The 24803-nt window shown below is 42.8% G+C and overlaps 1 protein-coding gene across 1 annotated transcript in view; it reads right to left on the bottom strand.

Annotated features, from left to right (window-relative positions):
* LOC134679373 (uncharacterized) overlaps positions 1 to 21372 on the bottom strand; it is an 87059-nt gene extending 65687 nt beyond the window's left edge. Inside the window, exons 1-3 of the mRNA XM_063538273.1 lie at positions 21181 to 21372; positions 10423 to 11541; positions 10037 to 10247 (exon numbers count right to left, since the gene is read on the bottom strand). Of these exons, the coding sequence (XP_063394343.1) occupies positions 10037 to 10247; positions 10423 to 11313 (1102 nt within the window). The 5' untranslated portion in view covers positions 11314 to 11541; positions 21181 to 21372. The remainder of the gene's footprint in view (positions 1 to 10036; positions 10248 to 10422; positions 11542 to 21180) is intronic.
* Positions 21373 to 24803: the final 3431 nt, after the last annotated feature.

Here is a 24803-nt window from a genome sequence, read left to right as displayed (position 1 = left end):
TTTTACACAGATCGACCTAGTCCAACTGTAAGTTCAATAAGATTTGTGTTGTGAGTGCTAGACGACGATATACACCTACATAATATATGTAACATACATATGTATATTATAGTTCAATATAAATACTTATATAAATTATAAGTGCACTTAGGAACAAATATTTGTGATAAACACCAGGATACGAACCCGGGACATCAAAATGTAAGTTCGAATGGACTCTGTCTTGCCTAATGGATATGTATGTGTAGTACCAAATGCGTCATGACGTCCGTCTATGCTACTGTATAACATAAATAACATAATTATCACGGTTCCTGTTTTTTTAAAGTATAAAAATAGAAATGTCACTAAACCTCTAATAGGTTTAGTCGTAGCTGCTATGAGCGAGTTCGATTGTTGGACATTCGAATTGTCATCTTAGGTAACCAAACGACTCATATTGACAAACTCGTTGATGATGTAGTCATTTCTATAAATACAATTTCCTACCCATACGTGACGTAATGATAACACGATTTATTACTAGGTGGACGCTGAAACCGTTCGCTAGACACTAGACAACATTCGAGTTTTATCGGCATTAAGTACAGTCACCTGCAATAATATGTTACACAACGAAGGCCGCAAAAATATCTGACACGATCATATTTATAGAGCCGTAAGAGCGTGTCACATATTTTTGCGGCTTTCGAAGAGTAACATATTATTGCAGGTGACTGTACTCAAAGAGAATACAGAACTCTTTCACATATTGATTATTGTTGAAAATATTGTTAGTTAAAATCCCGTTTAAACAACGCTGTGTTGGAGCCACGCCAAAACATGCGGGCGGTACCGGAGTGGCTTAAATGTGTATAATAGAATCGCGTTTCTCTGCCAAACATCGGCATTCTACAACGGGTACCTCAACACAATAAATAATTTATGTATCAACAACACATTTAGGCCAGTGGGACCCTTATAGATAAACAATTCTATAGGCCGGTACAGATAAGATGTTTATCTAAATTCCATTAGCATTTCTTATCTACACGTAACCTTACCTATTTTTAATGTTCTAAAGTTGGCCAATACATTGTTGCACTTGGGATATATCATAGATTAAGTCGACGACCAAGTAAAAAAGCCTAAACCCTTTAACAATTATATACCGGCTGTGAAATCTTAATGGGAAAGTGAATTTATTCTGAGGAAACAGTACGAGGTCATTTCAATTTCACAAAGCCAGGAATTCCTGGCTTTCTGAAATAACAAAATCTATTTTATATATAACAAAATGGATAAGGTAAAATAGATTTTGTTCTATTTTAGAAACTGAACTAAGTATCTGCTATTAAGACTAGCAAAAAGCCGCATTTCATTTTGTGTAAGACACGGCCGAAAACGACAGTCGGATAAGTTAATATGTGACGTCCCACGGGTAAAGGTGGGTAAACGCCGCTCCAATATTATTGCGGCGCTATGCGTCGAAAGCGCCAGCCGCCATAAGGTAACCTTTTGCCGTGGAACGTCACATATAGTATTATATGTAAACAGTACTTACATAAAACCATAATTGTTGACTTACATCACTTTTTAATATAAGAATCTTATTCATGCAAGGTTATTCGTATTGAAGCATTTTATTATGTGTTCCGTACTCCACATCGGATATCTTCATTGAGAGAGTAACGCGATCGTTGACCAATGATGCCGCTAGCGTCTATGTAGTCGCTCCGCCCCACGCCGTGACGTAGTTCCGCTTCCACTTCCTGCGAACCGTTGCTCGCTTCCCGCCACTCGCCACCGCCATGTCATTGTTTCGTCGACCGTCTTGACCGATGGTCCGCAAATATTTTTTGCGTATATTTTTGCAGCATGGTGCTTTAACATTTCCGATCCAAAGCTCGGTCGATTAAATAGTGAGATATGGCAGAGATCGCCACTATTAGTCTTTTGGCGGTCTCGCGATCGAAGTCATCGAACGGTGCTTTTCGATTCTACCCACTTTTTTCTTGCTAAATTAATTTTCACATTCCATGCTGCTAAAATCGTTACCGTTAACTCGCATTTTCGAGATCGAAGTAGGAAGTGCGTCAGTGGTTTTTGTTAACAAGTGGTAACAAGTCGCTCCGCATCGGAGAGGGAACGTGCGGTCATCGTGCCTGCGGCGGCGGCGGCGGCGCCCGGGCGGCGCGGCGGCGGACGGCCTGCGCGCGCTGCTTTCGGGCGCCTCGCTTCGCTGATAAGGAGGTTTGGATTGTCTCGAACCATCCGGTGAGCCAGTTTAAGATATTCTAATTTTATTGGCGTTCAGAAGCTACTTCGTCACTAAAGGAGGGTTCTCAGGCAGTAGCCTGGGAGTACCTCGTGTTGTTAGTTGCGGCGCGACCGGGGCGCCCCGTCCCCCGGCGCGGGGGCGCGGGCCCGGCGCCCGCCCCCGCCCGCGCGCGCCGCGTCTTCTGCTGTCGTCCAAGGTGACTCCGAGACACCGCGACGCTGCGGGCCACGGTGGACGCCTCCAGTCCGCAGGACTCGGAGAGACGTCACACCTGTTGCTGCAGTCGCGGTGCGGACGCCTCCAGTCCGCGGGACTCCGAGAGGCGTCACACGCCCGCTCCTGTTGCTGCAGTCGCGGTGCGGACGCCTCCAGTCCGCGGGACTCCGAGAGACGTCACACGCCCGCTCCTGTTGCTGCAGTCACGGTGCGGACGCCTCCAGTCCGCGGGACTCCGCGAGACGTTACACGCCCGCTCCTATTGCTGCAGTTGCGGTGCGGACGCTTCCAGTCCAGCGGGACTCCGAGAGATCCGCGTGGCTCTGCGAGACGTCACACGCCCGCTCCTGCAGCTGCGGGCGCATCGCGGGTGGATCGCGCCAAGGTGAAGGCGGACCGCTTCTGCGTCCCGACTGCTCGAGCGGAAGGAAGGTAAGTTACGTGTAAGCAGTGGAAATGCTACGAGTACAGCGACGATCGCCGCGTTGGTTGCCGGCCGTCATGACGTCGCTGGTGACCTACGCGCCGGTGGTGGCCACCACGATGGCACCGCCGAGGGCAACAGCGTCGCCGTGATGATGCGTGCAACTACGAGCCTAGCCATCGGCGCCTCCCGTGCCGGTAACGTCCGTCACGCGCACCGGCGCCTGTCGAGCTGGCCGCCACGACGGCGCCTCTCGCACCTGAGCCTGTCGACGGTGGCCGCCATGATGGCGCCGCCCGCTCGATGACACCGCCTGCCCCCCGAGCTGGCCGCCACGATGGCGCCTCTCGCATTACGCATCGACGCGGCGGCGGCGGCTGCCACAATGGCGCTGCCCGTCACGATGATGCCGCCCGCCACGATGGCACCACCACCTGCGCACTGGCGCCTCTCGAGCTGGCCGCCACGATGGCGCCTCTCGCCTCACAGCAGTGCCTCCCAGACCAGCCAGCCAGACGGCGACCGCCTCATGCACCGGTGCCTCCCGAGCTGGCCGCCACGAGGGCGCCTCTCGCCGCACGCACCGGCGCCTCCCGAGCCGGTGGCGGCGGCCGCCACGATGGAGCCGCCCGCCTCACGCGACAACGCCTCTAGAGCGGGCCGCCACTATGGGTCCTCGCCTCACGCACCAGCGCTTCCCGAACCAGTGGCGGTCGCCATGAGCCGCCCGGCCTCAGGCACCGGTGCCCCACCCCCCCCCCCCTACGAGCCGGCCGCCACGATGGCGCCCCTAGCTTCAGGCACCGGCGCCTCCCGAGCGGCGGCGGTTGCCACAATCACGATGTCGTCCCTTGCTCGCTGGGCGCCACAGTATCAGTTTTGTCCTGTCCACATGGTTCCATTGAGGTACGCAGGCGCCTATAGCTATGGTGCAGGTATAGGTATGGTATGGTACAGCACGAACAGACCGCTAAGCTCTTGGTTTCGGTTAAAGAATCCTCCGGCGACGGCAGACAAGGTCGTAAAGAGCCCCGTCCTAGCGCAGCTCGACTGCCCGGAGTTGAAAGCGGTAAGATATGTCGATACTCAGAGGAAAATACGTCGTGTTCCCGGGCTTCATAAAGGTGCTGATCGACTTCGCTGTGTCGCTTCGAAGCTCCTACGACTTCTCGAGGCCATGGAGTGGTCCAACCGGAGAACAGCTAGCGACAAGGCCCTGTGCGACCGCTCGAAACCGAGGTGAAAGGCATCGAAAAGGTCTGCAGACTTCACATAATTATCTCTGCTTGCTCGCGCTCTCCAGCTTAAGTTCCGTCTTACAAAGACGAACTCGTGCGAAAAGCCATAATAAACAAAATGGGACAAATAAACCCGCTGCGCCTGAACAAGCTTGAGTTTCCGGTGCTAAGAGAAAGGGGCCAGGAGGACTCCAGCAGTTTCCATCTGTCTGTATTCGACTTTATCGAAACAGTTTTGTTACGCAAAGCGCCAAAATCGATTTTAGACTTGATTTCATCAGTTCGATTTCCTTAAAAGCATGCTACTAACTCGATGCCCTATACTAACTCGATATAGGGTGTCTCTTCGGATAAAGCGAATTAGACCATCACGCTCCTAGACATCACGTGGGACACGCGGCACAACACACCGATTGAAAGTTTTCTTTTTCGCGACATACAGGCCTGCCTTGCTGCAGAGTTTCTCGCAGAAATGAGACTCAATGCCTTCTGTTCAGTCTCAAATTCGCAAACTTTAGTTCATGGAGGAAGGTGAAGCCTTCGCAGTCCCCAGCAACACGGAGCTGCCGAAAGCCTCGCACCACTTTCTTCCTCATCTTATGCAAGCAGTCCGTTACAATCTCCAATATTGGTAGACAATGTACGAGGTAAGGCCCTTTCAGCGAAGAGTAACCGTTAACGGGCCGCATCTGCAGCGCTGACGACAGAAGTGTAAACATACAATCGCACCGGTACAGTATACATAAAACGACGGCGACACTACATCCCTTCCGTTACTACGGCTGTCGCAAAAACTGCTGATGCCAGCAGATCGTCTACAGGTCGCGCTGGTTGCTTGCTACTTGCCAGGTCGGTACAACCCCCGAGGGCAACGGTTTATCAAGAAGTCACTGCGCGCCCGAGTGGCAGCTGCGCCCAGCAGCCGCCGAGACTGTCTTCACCTGACAGGCGCCTTGTTGGCCGGCCTCCGCTTTCGAGAGCCCTCGCACTGTGCCACGGTATTTCTTAACAGACTCATTGAACTGCTACCACGACCTTTGACAGCTACCTGTGAGACTTGGCATGGATGTCTCCACCTCCCAGCCTAGTCTGTGTACTGCGACGGCGTGATAAGGAGTCTTAAAGCAGCTGTGGTAAGCTTGCAATTTACTGGCGGTCCTAGTGAACACAACGTCAGACCGCCCTCCCTTACGAGTCAACGACCTTAAGAATGAGGCGTAGCTCCTGTCAGATAGGACGCTCCAACACCGAGCTGGCGGGATCAGGAGTGACGTCCGCTACTGGCGTGACTGGCGCATGCATATAACATGCCAAGGTGTAACGCTACGTAGCGAACGAAACGCAACTGTCACTGGAACTAATATGGAAGAACCGGATATTCCCGATTCCGGTACTGTGTTTGTATAGAAAACAGTAACGGGAGCCCCTAGATCGTCCCCATGTCTAGGCTGCATGTACGGCCACAATGTAGAAACGGTCTTTATGGTGCATCAAAAATAAGATCAACTGCCAGGTACCTCTATCCAGTGAAGTAGCGAGCTATCTCGGACGTCTATTTCTATTATCCATGTTAGCTTTCAGAACGATACTCGTTCATAAGCCTCTCACAAGTGCTGTGTATGAACCACTATCGGACACTATGCCTTCTTCCAACGCCATTAATAGCGAGACCAGCGCCTCCCAAAGCACCAGCTTGGGACGCGAGACATCTACTTGCCCTAATTTAAATAGCCCTACAACGTTAGGTACGTTAGAAGAAGTACGATAGAATAGCTGCCGCACTTTTGCTGTTAGCATCAGGCAGCAGGGTCAATGACCTTACTCTACTACACTGTAGCCCGGGCAATTACATAGATAACTTTAACGCTATTATTTTGTGTCCGAAATTCGGCTCTAAGCCAGATAACGTGTCTTACCGACTGGACTCTTAGAAGCTCCGGAATAAAGTATAGACCCAGTATAAGTAGGTAGTCTGGGTTAGGGCTCGCGGTCGGGTCCGGGTTTCGGGTACCCGTTGCCGGGGCCCCGTTCTCGTGCTACACGAAACCGGATTTGTGGCCCGTTCGGAACGGATAATTAGGATCCGTGTAATTAAGATCCGTGTACCCGTGTTACCCGTGTGTCCGGATCCACGGATATTAATTACACACGGGTCCGGCCCGTTCTCGACGTATAGTGACGATGACGATCGATCGCGTTCTTTAAAATAAAAGCAAAGAATCTTATACCTTTAAACGAGCAATTCCATTATATTCAAATACTAAATGTACTATTTAACTAAGCAGACTTGTAACCATTGTTACCAATAAACTTTCATTTTCATTTTATCATTTTCATTTTTTCAATTTCTATTTTCCGAGCATTTCGGAAATGGCTCTAACGGTTTCGATGAAATTTGCTGGTTCGCCCCCGAACAAAACGAGAAAAAAACAGAACGGCAACAACTAGGTATGACCAAATGAAAACAGCTGAACTAAGATTAGAAACTTTGACCGACTGAGTGGCAAACTAAAATCTTAAAAAATCCATTACTGAAAAAAATCCAATTCTTGTTTGTAAAACAGCACGGCTACTTCTTTAACTTTCCAAGCAAAAGGTATGCCGGGTAAAATACCTGTGTCAAAATTGCCACGGCTATTTTATTGCATGTGCCGCCCGCAAACCATTATTATCTTAATCTACACGTGTACATTTCTATGAACTTCGCACGAAATAAAAATTATCTAAGTAATAAGTGGGAACGTGAGAAAAAACTAGAGTTGGACAAAAAAAAGTCTTCAGCGGATTTGATAGCCCACGCAGTGCAAGTGTCATTTATAGGTCATAATTTCATAGAAATTGTGATTGAAAAAAAAATGTAGATTTAACCAAATCAATACGTTCATTTCATAAATTAACGTATTGATTTGGTTAAATCTACATTGTAAGCCTATGATTACAGTTCTTATTTAGGTATTTATTATTTTTCTCAAAAATGGACGGCAAAGTCGACTTTGCCGTCTAAAAAATAGGTCGCTAAGCGCGTAGTTTATGGTCACTCAAAAATTAAAAAGTTAAAAACATTGCAGTCTCGCTTTTGGGACTGCAATGTTGCATACAAATTCCATTATTTGTCGAGTTCCAAACTTTTTCAAATTTGAAATGGCCATAATAAATGAAGGCACAGGCCCATTAAACAGCCAAACAGATGGTTAGTACCGCGACTATTTAGTTGTCTCAAATAGGTTGGCGTATTTTCGGCAGAAAAATACACTTCTATTTTTTTATTAAAAAAATAAAAAGGCGGCAAGGGCTTTTTTCTGTGAAAATATATACGTAAGAACGTTGGTTTTGTAAAATATTTCTATGATATTTATATTTCTTGCACCATTTTTGAGAAAAGCACTATATATGACTCGGCTGGAAGGCTACTTGCTGGCTTCGGATTCAATTAAACGGACTCCCAAGGTCGTCCGTTTAAAACGAATCCTCAGCCTGCAAGTAGCTACTTCCGAGCCTCGACAATAATGTACTATTAAGTGTTAGTTGAGTTTAAGATTATGTTTAGTTCAATTACCTACATGTTAGTAACGTGCAACGTTACATTACAAAGTATGACGTTTAAAATAACTCTTCCACTGCGTGGGCTATCAAATCCGCTGCAGACTATTCTTGATCTGACTCTAGTATCTTAATATTTATTATAAACCTACATGCTCATTATTTAATCATTTTTACAAGCAGTAACATTTAATATACAATTGGTGTTTCATTTAATATAATCCGACTAAATTACATTTCAGCAACACCTTCATATTTCACAAAATAAAATATCAAGACATTATCCACCAGTACAATACCACCTATTAAATATTGTTTAAATTCGAACCGACCGGGGGAGTCGGTCCGCCGGCGCCGTGTATTCAATACCCGAACGAAGCCGAAGTCCGCGGCTCCGGAGCCGAGCGTAGATCCGGAGCCGAACGCACTACACGGGAACGGATCTTGACGGGTTCGTGTAATTCGGAGGCTTAGCACCGCCGGGGCTAAGAACACGGATACACGGGTTGGCGTGTAGCACGGATATCGGGAGCCCTAGTCTGGGTACGTCACCTTGCGAGAATTACACAAAATGTTAGGGGACACTTCGCTTATTTCTTTCAGCCACAGTCTCATCCAAGCCGGCCTCGCCTACGATTGCTTTTGATACACGATGTACTTAATAACTAAATTGGCTGGAAAGCTATTCACTTAGCGATATTTTCGCTTATGTTAATTGGGAACATGACTCGCCGAGATTCTGCGGATCGGATGCGATTTCGAATGAGAATTCTCTTAAACCAGTTTAACGTCAGATTCGAACCTGAGATTACAATTTCAATTCTCAATTTCCTGTAATTCACATTATAACGAGTCACTGTGATTTCATGGGTTGCAATATGGTGTATACATATTTATTCGTTCTCTGAGTTCTATGACAGTAGGTGTAGCCCTATCGCTTGCGCGCCCGCTAACTCGCCACCAGGAGATAATAAACAGGTCTCAATGAAGACATCCGATGTGGAGTACGGAACACATAATATAAAAAATTTACCTTCCAATAAAATTATTATTATGTTTCCTATCCACATCGGATATCTGAGTAATGCCTTCCTGGCAGGCTACTAGGCTACTTTTATGCCGACGGTACTTCTCCTCAACAATGACATGGCGGTGGCGAGTGGCGGGAAGCGAGCAACGGTTCGCAGGAAGTGGAAGCGGAACTACGTCACGGCGTGGGGCGGAGCGACTACATAGACGCTAGCGGCATCATTGGTCACGCCCTTCCTGACTGGCTCTCCAAATGGAGGCTATCAGTCAACGTGGGCAAGACGCAAGCGCTCATCACAGGGGCAGCCAGGATCCTGCCCCCACCTCCCTCCCTTCTAGGCCAGCCACTGACATGGTCACCCACAGTGAAATACCTGGGGGTGACCATAGACAGGAGGCTCAACATGAAGAAGCATGTCGCGGCGACGATCATACGAGCGAAAACCGCTCGTATGAACCTCCGCCCGGTCTTGCGCAGTAAGCTTCCCGTACGGACCAAACTCGGTCTGTACAAAGCTTACGTGCGATCTCGACTAACATACGCTTCACCAGCCTGGTATTCTTTCTGTTGCAGGACCATCAGGGCCAACTTGAGGCGTCAGGAGACCCTCTCGCTACGGACCATCGTCGGGGCAACGCGGTACGTCAGCAACGCAGCCATCGCCGAGTACCTGAAGTGGAGCAGCAGCCTGGAAGACTTCGTCATCGAGCGTCTCGCGCGGGGCATGTTCGACCGCGCGGACAACTCCGACCACGAACACATACGCGGGATCGCGCCTCATCACGCGCGCCCGCCGGACCAACGCGGGGCTCGGCATCTCCCCCGAGCCCTCCTACACACCAACACAGAAGAAGAAGAAGAAGAAAACACTCACTCACCACACCGGATGCCGCCTACACAACCGTAGGCACGACGCACACGCCAGCCTAAGCTGCCGGTCGCCTTCCCTGCTTCCCCGACGCCCGGCCCCGCTCAAACGGTATCACCGGGCTAGGGGTCGCGGGGTTGGATAAACGGCCGGTAGCGAGAAAGCTGGCTCACAATGGACACACAGCCGTCCCCAAAATGACGAGCGACTGACCGCCCCACAAGGTGGGGCGCGACCGGAGACAGCCTCCGCAGCCGGAAGGCGGAAGAGGCCTCTCGCACCCCTTCAAAAGGGTGCCGAATGACTGCACTACTACATCATTGGTCAACGATCGCGTTACTCTCTCAATGAAGATATCCGATGTGGATAGGAAACATAATAATAATTTTATTGGAAGGTAAAATTTTTATATTTTTATTTGAAGAGTTACTATGGGTGAGCATCAATCAGTTTAACTCACCTCGTTTTTGCCGCCTGTCGTCACTACTGCGCCGGACGTCCTTGTCTTTGCGAAATTGTGTTTTCTTCGCGGGTTCTTTCTCAGATCGGGTTGCCTGGGACCCCCAAGTACCGGAGCGATCTCGCATCTGTGATTTCCGTCTGATAGAAGCAGGCGAAACGATATTGCCATCTTTCACTGACTCTCCCGTGTTACTCGTCGAGTCGTCCTTCTGTAAGACATCGCCAAAATGTAAAAATATAAAATAAACACCAGATCAGACCACCTTTAATTCTAATTCTACATACATGTTTTCATAAAAGATGTGCTGGGCTGGAATGTATTGCTTTAACAGTAATTACTATACTATAACTGTAATTAAATCTTATTTCCGATAATATACTTACTTCTTTTTCTTCACTTCTCTTGACCCATATGTCTTCAGAGCTCGTTGGTGATTCATCCACCGTAGATCTAATTTCTATGAGACTGCTATCGAAATATTTCTTATCATGATGGAGATTCTGGCCAGCGAAAATAGAACGCACACTAGGCCTTATCTCTTCCGCTCCCTTGGTGCCAAAATGTACGGTATGCGCATTGTGGACTTGTGATCGGAGCGCTTTTTCTACGACGGCAGAAGGAGGCGGAGGTTCCGCAGTCGTTACTAAAAATTTGTGACGAGCACCCATTACTGTCCGTTTCGGAGGACCAACTGCTTCTCCTGAGCTTTCTCGACTTTCAGACAAAATTTCAATCGAATTTACTTTATCATTGTGATGCGTGTTGTCAACTAAATCTCTAGATTTGTGATTTTTTGATGAACTTCCTATACTACCATGTGAAGCGCTATCGGAGGATAATGAAGAAAGCGCTAGTTCAGGTTCTTTCTTCTCGTCATCTTCATCTTCCTCTCGACACTGGGATAGGCGACGGCGTTCCGTAAAAGGGAAGGTGGAGTTAGAATTCGGATTTAAACTGGAGAGATTATTACAATGGTTCATAAAGTAATGCTGGAAGAAGCTATCAGTTTCGGGCGTGTCGTTGCTATCGCCCTGGATGATGTCCTTGAGCGCGGCCAGCGAGGTGATGGTGTTGTAGTTGATGGCGTTGACGAGCTCGTCGCTGTCGGTGGAGCTGGCCGAGCTGTCCTCGTCCGCCGGCGGCGGCGCGCTCATCTCTCCACGCACTTCATCAGGCTTCTCCTCTTTGCATTTATCAACTTTCTTTTTCTTTTCATTTCTGCGCTCTCGTTTGTTTACTTTTACGTTACTGGTTGTTGCAGTTTCGGAATCCATTTGACAGCATGCGTATAAAATTCAATATCAAGTATAAAAAGTCTAAGGCACTGATTACTTTGAGGTGTGTAAACCGTCACATCACAGTAAAAGTCACATGTTAATGTTTATTAAACTAATATCTTTTGTTAAGTAATGTCGGAACTGAGTCGGCTGCACTCGTCACCGTACACACACCATGGTTGTGATGCGGGTATGCAAACTGATTTCAATGCACATTTTACAGTCCTGAAACGAGAAATCATCATTAACTTTATTCGCCTTCCTTGTACATTCGGAATTTTAATATAATTGTAATATAGGAATAGTCCTTGTATGAAAGTTATCAATCCGGTACTAAAATATTATTACTAAAACGTGACGTGATGTTAAGAAGTAGGAACTAGCAGCAACACACTTTACTGACTTGTCAGATACAGCTACAGCTGTTGTGTATAATATAACCCATCATCGCCATAATATAAGGTCAGTTGGGACAAGTAGGGGCAACTGTACCTACCCTTATAGCAACAAGCTTAATTAATTATCTATATCCAATGAATTATATTACATTAACCCTTTAACCGCCAGAGTCTGATATATAAGACATTACATATCCAGCTCATTTCGCCACAGTCTGATAAATAAGACAAAGATCTGATTTGGTTTTTACAGCACATTTAGAACACCCATAAAAATGCCAACCTTACTCTGCGTGGTACAATTACCGTCGGTGACGACACGAGCACGCTCGATCAAAAATTGCTGGCGGTTAAAAGGTTAATAATTATCTTGATAAGAAAAGGGATCCAGGTAAAGGGCCTCTTATCTTTCTTTTTTGCTAGGGTAGAGACAGCTGTTAATCAATTACTTTAACTTTAACAAATTATAAGATCAAACATAAAACTACGCAATTTAAATTTTATACTTGATGTAATACGCAAATATACGTGGTTGGCCTATTTTCAATATTCACAGACAAGACATCCTCCAGACTGAGCATAGTAGCGCTACCCCCTCTGCCACGCATACGGTAGTTTTACTCCATGTTCGAGTCAAAAATGTATCTGTGTGACGTCCGTGTCTGAACGGACCAATCACGGCACGGGATCTTGCTCACCTCGTCCCCCGCACCCCCGTATATTTGGCTAAACTCGATCTAGAGGATTCCTAGTCTATGTCAATATTACAGAGAAATATCTAATTTAAAAAATGTTTGGACCAAAACATTATTTTATTATAATATAGGTAGAGTAGAAGCTATTTCAAGTAAAAATAAGTAGGTACCCTTTTTGGTCGAAGTGCATTAGGTCTCCATGGATCCGATTATCGGTTCATTTCCCTAAATTAAAGGGGCCATAGAGAATAAACACCCTGTACCGCATATTACACGCCTACTATTAGAAACAACAAACGATCTAACTGGCGGCCTAAGTTTTAATAGACGATGATGAATGACCATGTACGTGAATAAAACCGCTTGTCGACCGACCATGCCGGCCAACATAAGCTACACATGTTGGCCATAAGCCATAACACATCATTGAATTATGTTTGTTTTTAGGGTTCCGTACCCAAAGGGTAAAACGGGACCCTATTACTAAGACTTCGCTGTCCGTCCGTCCGTCCGTCCGTCTGTCACCAGGCTGTATCTCACGAACCGTGATAGCTAGACAGTTGAAATTTTCACAGATGATGTATTTCTGTTGCCGCTATAACAACAAATAATACTAAAAACAGAATATAATAAAGATTTAAATGGGGCTCCCATACAACAAACGTGATTTTTGACCAAAGTTAAGCAACGTCGGGAGTGGTCGGTACTTGGATGGGTGACCGTTTTTTTTGCTTTTTTTTTTCGTTTTTTTTTTTGCATTATGGTACGGAACCCTTCGTGCGCGAGTCCGACTCGCACTTGCCCGGTTTTTATTGGACTTGACCTACCTGATCTGTGAAACATCTGTTTATGGTAAACGCCTCCCTCGCGAATTGTAACAACTAATTAAGTTATTTTTGGTTGAGAGATTTTTAGTCTTACACTAGCAGTTAGCTATTATAATAATTTTTAAGAAAAAAAAACCGACTTCCATGGGGGCCGATGAAAGATTATTGTAGATGGTACACTATGTAGAAAAGGAGGTAAAACCACCCACTTTTCTACTAGCATTTCGCTTCTGTATAATGGCTCCTCTATAGGATGGGCCAACGCCGGCCACTCCAAGGGACGCAGCCATGCGGTAGAATGAGATAGCAATATCACTTGCTCCCTCTAACGCATAAATGCGTCCCTTGGAGTGGCCGGCGTTGGCCCATCGTGAAGAGGAGCCATGAGGGTCGTAGTTCTAGCCTAACCTAACCCACTCCTCAGCAGTTCGGTTCTGTGCGGATCGCAGTTCGAACCTAATCAAACCCACTTTTCAAGTAGCATTTCGTTTCTGTAAGGCTCGCAGTTCTAACCTAACCTAATCCTTGTTCGGTTCTGTGAGGATCGCAGTTCAAACCTAACCTAACCCACTTAATGGCGCATGCCGTGCGGTGTACGGGGGTTTAAGCGGGAGGGGCTAGTAAGATTGGCATCATCGTACTTTATACCTACATTAATTTTATGATAGGTAATCATAGTTGTTTATTTAGTTAAGGTATCATAGTGGTTTTCTGGGTCAAGGTCCGGGTCCGAGTCCGGGTCCGAGTCCGGGTCCGGGTCCGGGTCCGAGTCCGGGTCCGAGTCCGGGTCCGAGTCCGGATCCGAGTCCGGGTCCGAGTCCGGGTCCGAATCCGGATCCGAGTCCGGGTCCGAATTCGGATCCGAGTCCGGGTCCGAACCGGATCCGGGTATGAGTCCGAGTCCGGGTCCCAGTCCAAGTCAAAATCGAAATTCGTAATCACCAAACGTGTACCATGCGTCATTGAAGAGTTCTGTTCTGGTCATCATCAGCAGTTCCACTTCATCAAATGCGACAGTTTTTAATGTAAATGCTTGATTTTATGATGAAAATACAAAAAATCTATACGTATGCCTTTAATATTTGAGGAGTTCCCTCGATTCCTTATGGATCCCATCATCAGAACTCGAGCTTGACAAAAATGTGGCTTAATAACTTAACTTGCTTAACGAACATAACGAAAAGGAAAAATCGCCAAACGTGAACTATGCGTCGTTTAAGAGTTCTGTTCTGATCATCATCAGCAGTTCCACTTCATCAAATGGGTTCCCTCTATTTGGCATAACTTCCGTGACCCGAAACGCATCTGGCATAACCTATTTCGCAGAAATGTATTTCGACGAATGTTAAATTTGCAGAAAGCTTCAGTTTGTATAATATGCAATAGGCCGAATGTTTGCAAGTCCGAATCTTAAATAGACTACTATTATTTTGGCCGACTTTTGATGCGAATAATTTTATTTTGCGTTTGTTTAAATGTCCGAAATGTGATTTGCATAATCTGTTTAGCATAATAGGATTTAGGCGAATATTTACATCGCAGAAAACGTATTTCGATTCTTTCTATTTGGTATAACTTGTATGATCTAAAACGCATCTGTCATAAGCTACATTTAGCAGAATGGCACATAGCATTAGTGCCTGCGCTTTGCTACGCAAGGGCGAAGGGGCTGCTATGCCCGTAGCGCCGGAGCAGATGCGGAGCCCAACAAAAAAACTGTTGCTAGAGAAGTGGGTTAGGTTAGGTTAGAACTGCGACCCCACGGAAACAATCTATTGCCAGAAAAGTGGGTTATGTTAAGTTAGATCTGCGACCCCACGAAAACAAACTGTTGCCAGAAAAGTGGGTTAGGTTAGGTTAGAACTGCAACCCCACGAAAACAAACTGTTGCCAGAAAAGTGGGTTAGGTTAGGTTAGAACTGCGACCCCACGAAAACAAACTGTTGCCAGAAAAGTGGGTTAGGTTAGGTTAGAACTGCGACCCCACGAAAACCAACTGTTGCCAGAAAAGTGGGTTAGGTTAGGTTAGAACTGCGATCCCACGAAAACAAACTGTTGCCAGAAAAGAGGGTTAGGTTAGGTTAGAACTGCGACCCCACGAAAACAAACTGTTGCTAGAAAAGTGGGTTAGGTTAGGTTAGAACTGCGACCCCACGAAAATAAACTGTTGCCAAAAAAGTGGGTTAGGTTAGGTTAGAACTGCGACCCCACGAAAACAAACTGTTGCCAGAAAAGTGGGTTAGGTTAGGTTAGAACTGCGACCCCCAAGAAAACGAACTGTTGCTAGAAAAGTGGGTTAGGTTAAGTTAGAACTGCGACCCCATGAAAACAAACTGTTGTTATTCGGAGAAATGAAATTATGAGAAATAATAGTTGCGAGTTGCGAAACATTCGGCGAATTAATTTCAGCCAAAAAATATTGGGCCTACAACATATATGATTCTCGCATATATGCAAAACATTTCTATGCATAAGATTTTACGCTTGTAGTACATTATGCTTAATGGCGAATTATGCTAAAATAAATTATTACAAATAAAATTATGCGAAATGAAACAGATACCAGGTCTCGATTCGGACATTAAAATTATGCCAAAAGACACTTCGATCAATAAAAATTATGCGTAGAGCACGTATGCGCAACAATCCAGTACCAAGTGAGTTTATGCTAACAGTATATTATGCCTAAAGTTATTATGCACAATAGAATTATTACAAAAAAAATAATGCCAAAGATAGGGGAACCTCATCAAATGTCACTTTTTTGGGTGTATATGCTTGATTTGTTGATAAAAACCCAAAAATCACTATATGTATGCCTTTAAGATTTGAGGAGTTCCCTCGATTCCTCATGGATCCCATCATCAGAACTGAGTTTTGACAAAAACGGGACCAATATGTATGCATATACATTAAATCAAAAAAAGAATTTTCAAAATCGATCTAGTAATGACGGAGATATGGAGTAACAAACATAAAAAAAAATAAAAAAAAATAAAAAAAATAAAAAAAACATACAACCGAATTGATAACCTCCTTCTTTGAGATTTGGAAGTCGGTTAAAAAAATTGCTACATGTCGACACAATTCGTGTCGTTACCGCTTTACTAAACACCAACCACTAAGTTTCCGAACCAAGATATCATATTTCTTTTTTCTATATTATTTAGGTTAGTATACAATCTTACAACAGTCTTATAGGGCGACCCTAACTATATACTTTGTATTTGTTAAACAACTTTAGACAGCTAAAACGATGATCAGGTATAGAGATCAGGCATACCAGTACAGAAGGGCTTTTCGTTTGTAACGCGAAATTATTACAAATCTTAATTAAGTTCATCTCATAATGGTTGCAAAAAAGTCGACTCGCCCGCTTAATCACAAAAAGCGGACACAGCTGTGAAATGTTAATGCCAGTGACAGGCGTGGCTCACTCCGCGATTTCGTCGCTTTGCTACAGGTAGCTAAAAGTACATCCGTTCGACCCCAATTTTGGGGTTTGCCATAAGCCGCGCGTGGCGCTGTCGCCACCTAGCGGACATATCTGTGCTGATCGTAACAGACGCGTTTTGTTAGAGTGAGTCTTCTGTACCTAGTACTATTATTTATTCTGTGCCAGTGACGAGCGCGTCAGTCAGCGAAGATGACATAGTTATACTGCGACCTCAAGATCCTTAATACTCGTAATTATACATAATCGATGATCAGATATATACTGGTTTGGCTTTTAGTTAAAAATGATAATAATCAGACTGCTGTTCCACCACGACCGGTTCAACCACAACTATACCTGGCTAACTGTCAGGGTAATATTGATATTCTATTAGTTATGGACGGACCAGTCTTTCAGGGTTTTGTAGAAATGGAAAAGATGTCTGTAAATCCATTTCAAAGTATACCCTGTCATAACCGTCAACGTAAACATTTATCTATCTATTAACTAACTGTAAAATTAACCGCCATCATAAGCGGAGTGTCGGCCATATAGATAGCTATCACTGTCAATATTTGAGTAGAGATAACTGCCTGAGCTTATTCTTATTACTTAATTATGTCACACCTCAAATAGTATCTATATGAACCTCTAATCAATATGAAAGCCGCTAGAGACCTCATACGGTTGTCACTGTGACAAAGTACGAAATGGGTCGGAATTTAAATTCCTTGACTGTACCATAAACGATTGAAGAGAAAATCGTTTCTTTAAACGTCCCCTACGTTTACGTCTAAAAATTACAAAAGTTTCTTGAAAAATTGATAGCTACCTAGTTTAATAACTCCTTTTTGGGGAGTATGCACGGAACGATCTCGTAGCTACCAGGCCAAATCAGCTTTATTTGACCTAAGGAACAATCGTGCCAAGCGGCATCGCCTAAAACTAACATTTTATACACCTAAACATTCCTCAAGAATCACTCTATTGATAGGTGAAAACCGCATGAAAGTCCGTTCAGAAGTTTTAGAGTTTATCGCGAACATAACATACATACAGACAGACAGATGCGGTGTTGGACTTTGTTTTATAAGGTGTAGCGATATTGTTACGTAAGTTTCGATAAACTCATTGGTACGAGCCGGGGTTTAAACCCAGGACTAAGTATGATTTAAAATCAATAGAATCTACAAAAAACTCCTATATTATCTAAAATATGTATGACAATGTATGTGTTATTACTTCTGGCTAAGTACCTCGTACCTTCTTATACTTAGATATAAAAGTACCTATTTATAATGTCTAGCCTAGACAGTCTAGGTATTATTATTATTATGCTCTTAACAGTCACCCATGGTATAATAATATACTCCGCCTGGTACTCTCTTCCCGTCTTTTCTAGGTCACCTGACTGACACAAGCCTACGTCATCATGCGACAGCGCTATATGATAATATGCGATAGCGCTATATATAGCGGCCATGTTATTGTGATGTAGGCTTGTGTCACTCTGGGAAGAGAAGACCATGTTTTATTAGACTATGCAGTCACCTACGGTTCTACGTACACAGCTGATATTGAATTGCAGAAGGCGGTTCACTGACAAAGAGACACTAACACTCGTAAAGCAACGCAAAATTGTGTAACCTAAAGTTACAATTAAAAAAACTATTTACTACTTAGATTAGCTTGTAAATGCGCACAAACAAACTGACAGACGAGCGGACTAGCGGTTACTTTCACATTTTAAATATTATATGCATTTTCATAATACCAGAATTAAGGCCCGTGCACACCGGCTTACTGTTGTATGTTGGAGCCACACACGTCACGCAAGTTCTGTGCCATCTCCTATGAGGATCAATACTCAATACTCAATATTTATTTGCAAATTCACAAAGTAGTTGTACAGGTGGTAAATTTATAAGCTAGGTCTTTGTGAACCCTGTTGGGCACTGCAATATATTATTTACATTCCTAAGAGAGGAGAATTTATAATGAAGTAATTATCTTAATAAACAATATTTTTGAATTATAATCTGTCATTAAAATATTCGCTTAGAGTATAATAAGACTTATCTAATAACAACTGTTTAATTTTATTTATATATATATTATCATTTTCTTCTCTCATCATCATGATCTGTATACTACAACGCCGCACGCGCACGTGCACGTCACGCACATGCAGCCGGTGTGCACATGCCTTTAAGGATATCGTGTTAATACTAAAACGCGGTCGGTTCACCTGACTGAGCCATAAATTAAAACAACGTGCCTACTGCATACTTCCTACAAAAGCTCATATTATACAAATTCCCCATTGAATGCACATTAGTAGCCTTGAGACTTTCGAGGAAGCCGTTATCTGTCAGAAAAGTTATATTACTGTCCCTCTCTACCAGATCTGATATCTAATTGCATCCTTCTCAGCCTGCCATACCGATTGGCAATTAATGGTGCCCATTAAGCACTCCAGCGCACCGTTGTCACGCAGGCCTCTGCGATGATATTTACACGCTATCTGAATACATCAACATATCAATGTGCGTACCTATTACTAGTTGTGGACGATTTTAGAGTGACGCATATCAATTACTGTTTGTACACATTTCTATTAACCTGCTGTACGTGCGGCGTACCTAGACGAGGAGATACGCTAATGGATGAAATTGTGTCTCACTTATGATTCATATTATAATGATAATTACTGTCGCAGATTATTCTTACAATACAACATGCATTAGGGGCTGTATGATATAGTAAAAATGTTCATGATATTTAACAAATTCTTCAAAAAAACTACAATTGTAACCATGTTTATGGCTACTGCTTTTTTAAAAAGCTAGCTTAAAATACCAACTATAGCCTATAGTGCCTATACTTAATAAAATATCGCTTTATCCTTATCCCTAAATTCCTAAAGCTAAAAAATACACTAAGTTATTAGATAAGCTAAAAGTGTAAAATGATGTTCATCGTCATCATCAGCCCTTTATCAGCCACTGCTGAGCATAGGCCTGTCTCCTATCTTCTAGTACACTACTTGTCCCAGTTCTGAGCTAATCTCATCCAGAAGTGACCCGCAATCTTCCCGATGTCGTCTACCCAATGAGCCAATGGACGCCAGACACAATGCTTTCATCAGAAAGTGGCCACCATTCCGTTTACATTTTAGTCTACCTGCCATCACTGCCTAGCAACATGTCCCGCCTAACTCCATTTTCGTTTGGTAATGATGCAACACACATCTTGCACCTTGCAGTGTGTGCGGTGACAGATCTCGATCCTTTCCGATTCCTCGGATTTACTGGGGATGGTAGTCATAACTTTAGACGAGGACATATTAAGCCCTATCCTCAAATAAGCATGGTATAGGCAATCATGCTTTGGAGATGTTCCAGGGTCTCGGCAATCTCAGGTGCAACAAGAAGACACCGTGGATATTGATAGCAGTCCTGTCCCATGCAAGTGTTTTATGATATCTCCTAGTACAGCCGTAAAAAGCTTGGGTGAAATGGTATCCCTTGAGGCACTCCCCTTTAGATGGATATTGGGTTTCTTAGTTTCTGAAGCCAAACTTGCTTATGGAATCATTATGTTACTTCTACCAAACTTGTAACCACGGCTGCCCTACTTTTAATATCAGGCCATTGTAACACAGTTTCGAAACCGTTTAGTTTAGTCTAATTTAATTCAATTTGGTTTAAGATTCTATCAAATGATTGCTATACTGTTTAAACATTTGATCCACTTCAACACAATGTTGCAAACTGCCAGCTGATTTTAAAAGTGATTTTAAATAAGAAATTCTTAAACTTAAACTGCATGATATAAGTACCGTTTTCAACCAAAATGGGTACCTATTAATTGTTGGTTGGATAACACTTGGCTGTCATAAGGATTCAGTTGTCAACATATTGACATCAAATTGTGTAAAAATATTTTGTAACAGCATCCATTGTCCTTTTAAGCTTCAATAAAAGATTGTTTAAGCCCCCAGTAAAAAAAATACATTTGCATATACAAATAGGGGTAACTTCTAATAACTAAATACCTGAAGTTATCCATGTTGTGTCAACTAAATACAAGTTATAGTAGGTATTATGTGGCATATGGGTCCAACATCTGTTAATATGTTTAGAATGCCTATAGACTATATCATGATGTGTGCTCTTTTAAATGAGAATTGGATGGACATGGAATTTAAGCTTAAGAGAAATTGATGTGGTAAAATAAATTTACAACACTTTAGGTAATACAACTACGCAAACATAGTAGTGTTAGTTGAACAAATTTGCCGTTCTTGATTGATTATAGCATTGTAATTAAAGTACAAACTTTGGATGTTTCATGACAGTGTACAGTAAGAGGCATTATAGAAGAAGGGCGTGACGATAAATAGATATTATATAAGATATTATTTTCAAACTACCTGGACAGAGCTGATACAACGCGGGCTTATAACTATTAGGGAGACGTAACGAATTAATTATTACAATACGAACCGTAAACACATCAATGTCAACCACTGTACTTAATGGTAACAAAGGATCCGATCCATCACAAACTAAATAACCACTATAATTTAAAGTACTATTTTTCACATGTTCTAATTAGTATATACTATACGCATAATTGATAAAAAAATATAAAATTTTGTAATCACTCATACGAAACACTCCGTTGACAACTGATCTGATGTCACTTAGCTAATACAGATAACAGTATACCATAGACTAAGAAACGGGGGTCTTAGGCCTCATACGCACGATAGCTTTATCAACGCGCGTTAATAAATCATTAGAATGACACATAAACCGCAGAGCCTTGAACACCGTAGAAAGGTAGAGTCTGTGCGGAAAGAGAAGAGTCGTGGGATTTAAGGGCGCCCCAGTGCTATTTTATGGTTTTTGCTATGCTGACAACACTGGTCACGTGATTATAGTACGACACTAAAGGTCATGATACTTGAATCCCTTTTGTTCCGGTTTTTTACCACGGCTTACTAAACGGAGCCTGGTGGTGGTGTCGGCTCGTAAACTCAATCCTCTTATTTAGCGCAGGCACTAGTTTTCTTTTTAAAACACTTGTTTTTATATCTCAGATACTAAAAAGTGACTGCGATTGACAAAACTGCTAAAACTAGTTAAGAATCTGCCCAATACAACTGTAATTTTAGTACCAAACAAGATAAGAGTCTCATTTATGTACTGCCTAATCTGTGCAGTCCAACAGTTATTAAAACCGGGTAGATCGGGTAGAAATTGGGCAATAGAACTGTAATTTTATCTGGGATATATTTCACCCATTGTAAACTTGACTTGTAATGTGTATGTGTACATTATTAATAATAAATATGAATATGAATAAAAATAGTGCATAAGTAGGTAGGCCTTATTGGGATATGTCCGGTTCTCTCATCTCACGATATTTTACTTCGCCGAAAAGTCACTGCTAAATATGAAATATAATTTCGTAACTAAAAGAAAGAAGAAGAAAGAACAAATAAAGAAATATTTTATTAGAAAAAGTTTTATTCAGAACCTAGTAAACGAACTTACAAATAAAGAAATTAGAAAAAGTTTTATTCTTTGTAATCGAAGTCTGAATTAAAATATTCAATGTCACTTATGTTTGAGCTAGCTTCAAAACAACCAGGGACACTCATAGAACTATCTTCATCTGAACTGGATGTGCTTGAATCCGGCACGTAGATTACGAATTCTTGCATATCACCTACTTAGCGGTCTTTTATTCGAGATACCGTAGGTACTTTTACACAATCCTGAAAAAGAAATTACATATAAATATGCATAAAATGGCAAGTATCAAGCCTATTTGTCAGTTATTTTAAAGATCATGAATGACCTGCATATTTATGAAAATTAATATATTTTAAAATAAAAAAAAATAAAAAAAAAAATAGTTTTATTTGCCAAAAAGTTTACAAGATATTCTTAACCTATGACTGCCACACTAGGCTACGCCTGTCTTGTGGAGTCAGATTGAAAACAATACTAAATTGAGTTACTTCCTACGCTGAAGTTTTAGTTTTCTAATAAATATCTAGTACTAAGTAATATGTTTAATTATAATAACAGGCTTAATCTAACAGGAACAATCACAATTTAGGTAGAGTAAAAAGTTTACATCAATTTATACTATTACCTATTGTAGACAGCAATAATGTGAAGTGAGCGTGTTTGTGGTGTGAGTGTGTGTGTGTGTGTTATATGACGACGCGAAAATGACGGTTAAATTTCCATTATTAAAAGCCTACCGAGAGGTTAGACCATTGATTTTACCAGTTACCAATCATTTGTCTTCATTAGTTGTTCTGTTTCAATATAAGTAAGATTTTTTATCCAAGAAGTTACTATTATTTTAGCTTCGCTAGCAGTACAGTTTTTAATATCGCAATCTTTGTTTACTTTATTATATATATATGGCAAAAGGAAGTTTTGAAATCTTTTTGCAAAAGCAGTTTTTGTCCTGGGAACAGGCAACTTAAAAACACGTTTACTATAAGAAGTTCCATATCCTGATTTGACTAATTCACGGTGCATTATCATTGTCAACCTAATGATAGCAAGCTTACGGACGCTGAGCACGTCCATGTCCCTATACACGTCTATTGTAGGGTAAAGCCTGGGTTTTTTTAGGATTACCTTAAGTAGAAACCTCTGTGCTCTTTCTAAGGTAATCATTGCCGAACTAGTTGCCCCTCCCCATACGGTGATGCAGTAAGTTAAAATTGGCTAAAATTAAAATTTTGAATGAATATACTTACCGATTATGTACCGGAGACAAGTTACTTAGGGGGCTTATTAAATAAGTAATTATTTAATATTAAATACAACATCAATACCCGCGAATAGCGGAAACACGTACCGCGATTTTTTGTAAGTCGATAGTCGGCTTTTAGCCGTTTTCTTCCCGCTGACAAAACCGAACAATGTTAAATATAATTTTCCTTGTGGTTTTATATACGGTTTTATCGTGTTTTGAAAATATTTTATACATTAAACTTGCGGTTTTTGTTAATAAAAATGTACATTGACAGAAGTTTGTTTACTTTTTACAAGACAGGTGTCAAAGGTTTGATTGCCATATAAAATTTAAAATGTTAGTTCCCGTTTCTGCCACGACTCTTCTCTTTCCGCACAGACTCTAATAGCTTGTTTATGGGTATTCCACAGGATACATTTCGGAGAGTGTGCGATGGGATTACATAATCTAATCCCCCCATCTCCGTTATGCCACCGTGGGACTAGACGCGGACTTGCGTTTCACCCTTACGTCGTTAGTCGTTACTCTGCCACTGATTCGCACTAAGCGCTATGCATCCAGCTTTATCATGCGAACGGCTAAGGAGTGGAATTCACTTCCTAAAAATCTATTCCCGGTCCACTATAACTTGGATCTCTTTAAATCAAGAGTTAATAGACATCTCTTAGGTAAGCATGTTCCATCCTAGACTGCATCGGCACTTGCCACCAGATGAGATTGTAGTGGATCTAGTCAAATGTTTACCTTTTTCCAATGAAAAAAAAACACAAATGGATAACAATGTGCAATGTAAAGTTGGTCAAGCAAATCTTGTCAATAGAAAACGGCGGCAAATTTGAAATATGTAGGTGCGAAGGGTTATCGTCTCGTAGAAAATTTGAATTTCGCACCTTTTTCTACTGACAAGATTTGCTTCAGCATCTATATGTATTTACACCAAGGGTGTTTTTAAGCGCAGCACTTTTTTATCGATCATATTGTCGCATCCGTTGCGTATGTTTTGTCCCTCACGGAGGCACGCGTATAGCACGTCTATAGGATCCAAAGAATATAATACTGATAGGATCAAAGAATATAATACTCTGATAGGATCCTACCATCTATGATATAAACAGATATACTTGGTCAAACAGATCTTGTCAGTAGAAAAGGGCGGCGAAAAATGTAGGCGCGAAGGAATGTCGTCCCATAGAAAATTTGAATTTCGCGCCTTTTTTTAATGACCAGGCCCCTATTTCACCAACGTGACAGGTGCGACAATTCGACAAGTCTCATTGTTGCTGACGTCACGGGCATCCATGGGCTACGGTTATCACTTACCATCGGGCGGGCCGTATTC

Source organism: Cydia fagiglandana, chromosome Z, assembly GCF_963556715.1.
Source record: "Cydia fagiglandana chromosome Z, ilCydFagi1.1, whole genome shotgun sequence".
Lineage (NCBI taxonomy): Eukaryota > Metazoa > Arthropoda > Insecta > Lepidoptera > Tortricidae > Cydia > Cydia fagiglandana.
Note: the sequence above shows the minus strand (reverse complement) of the source record. Positions and strands in the feature narration are given on the sequence as shown.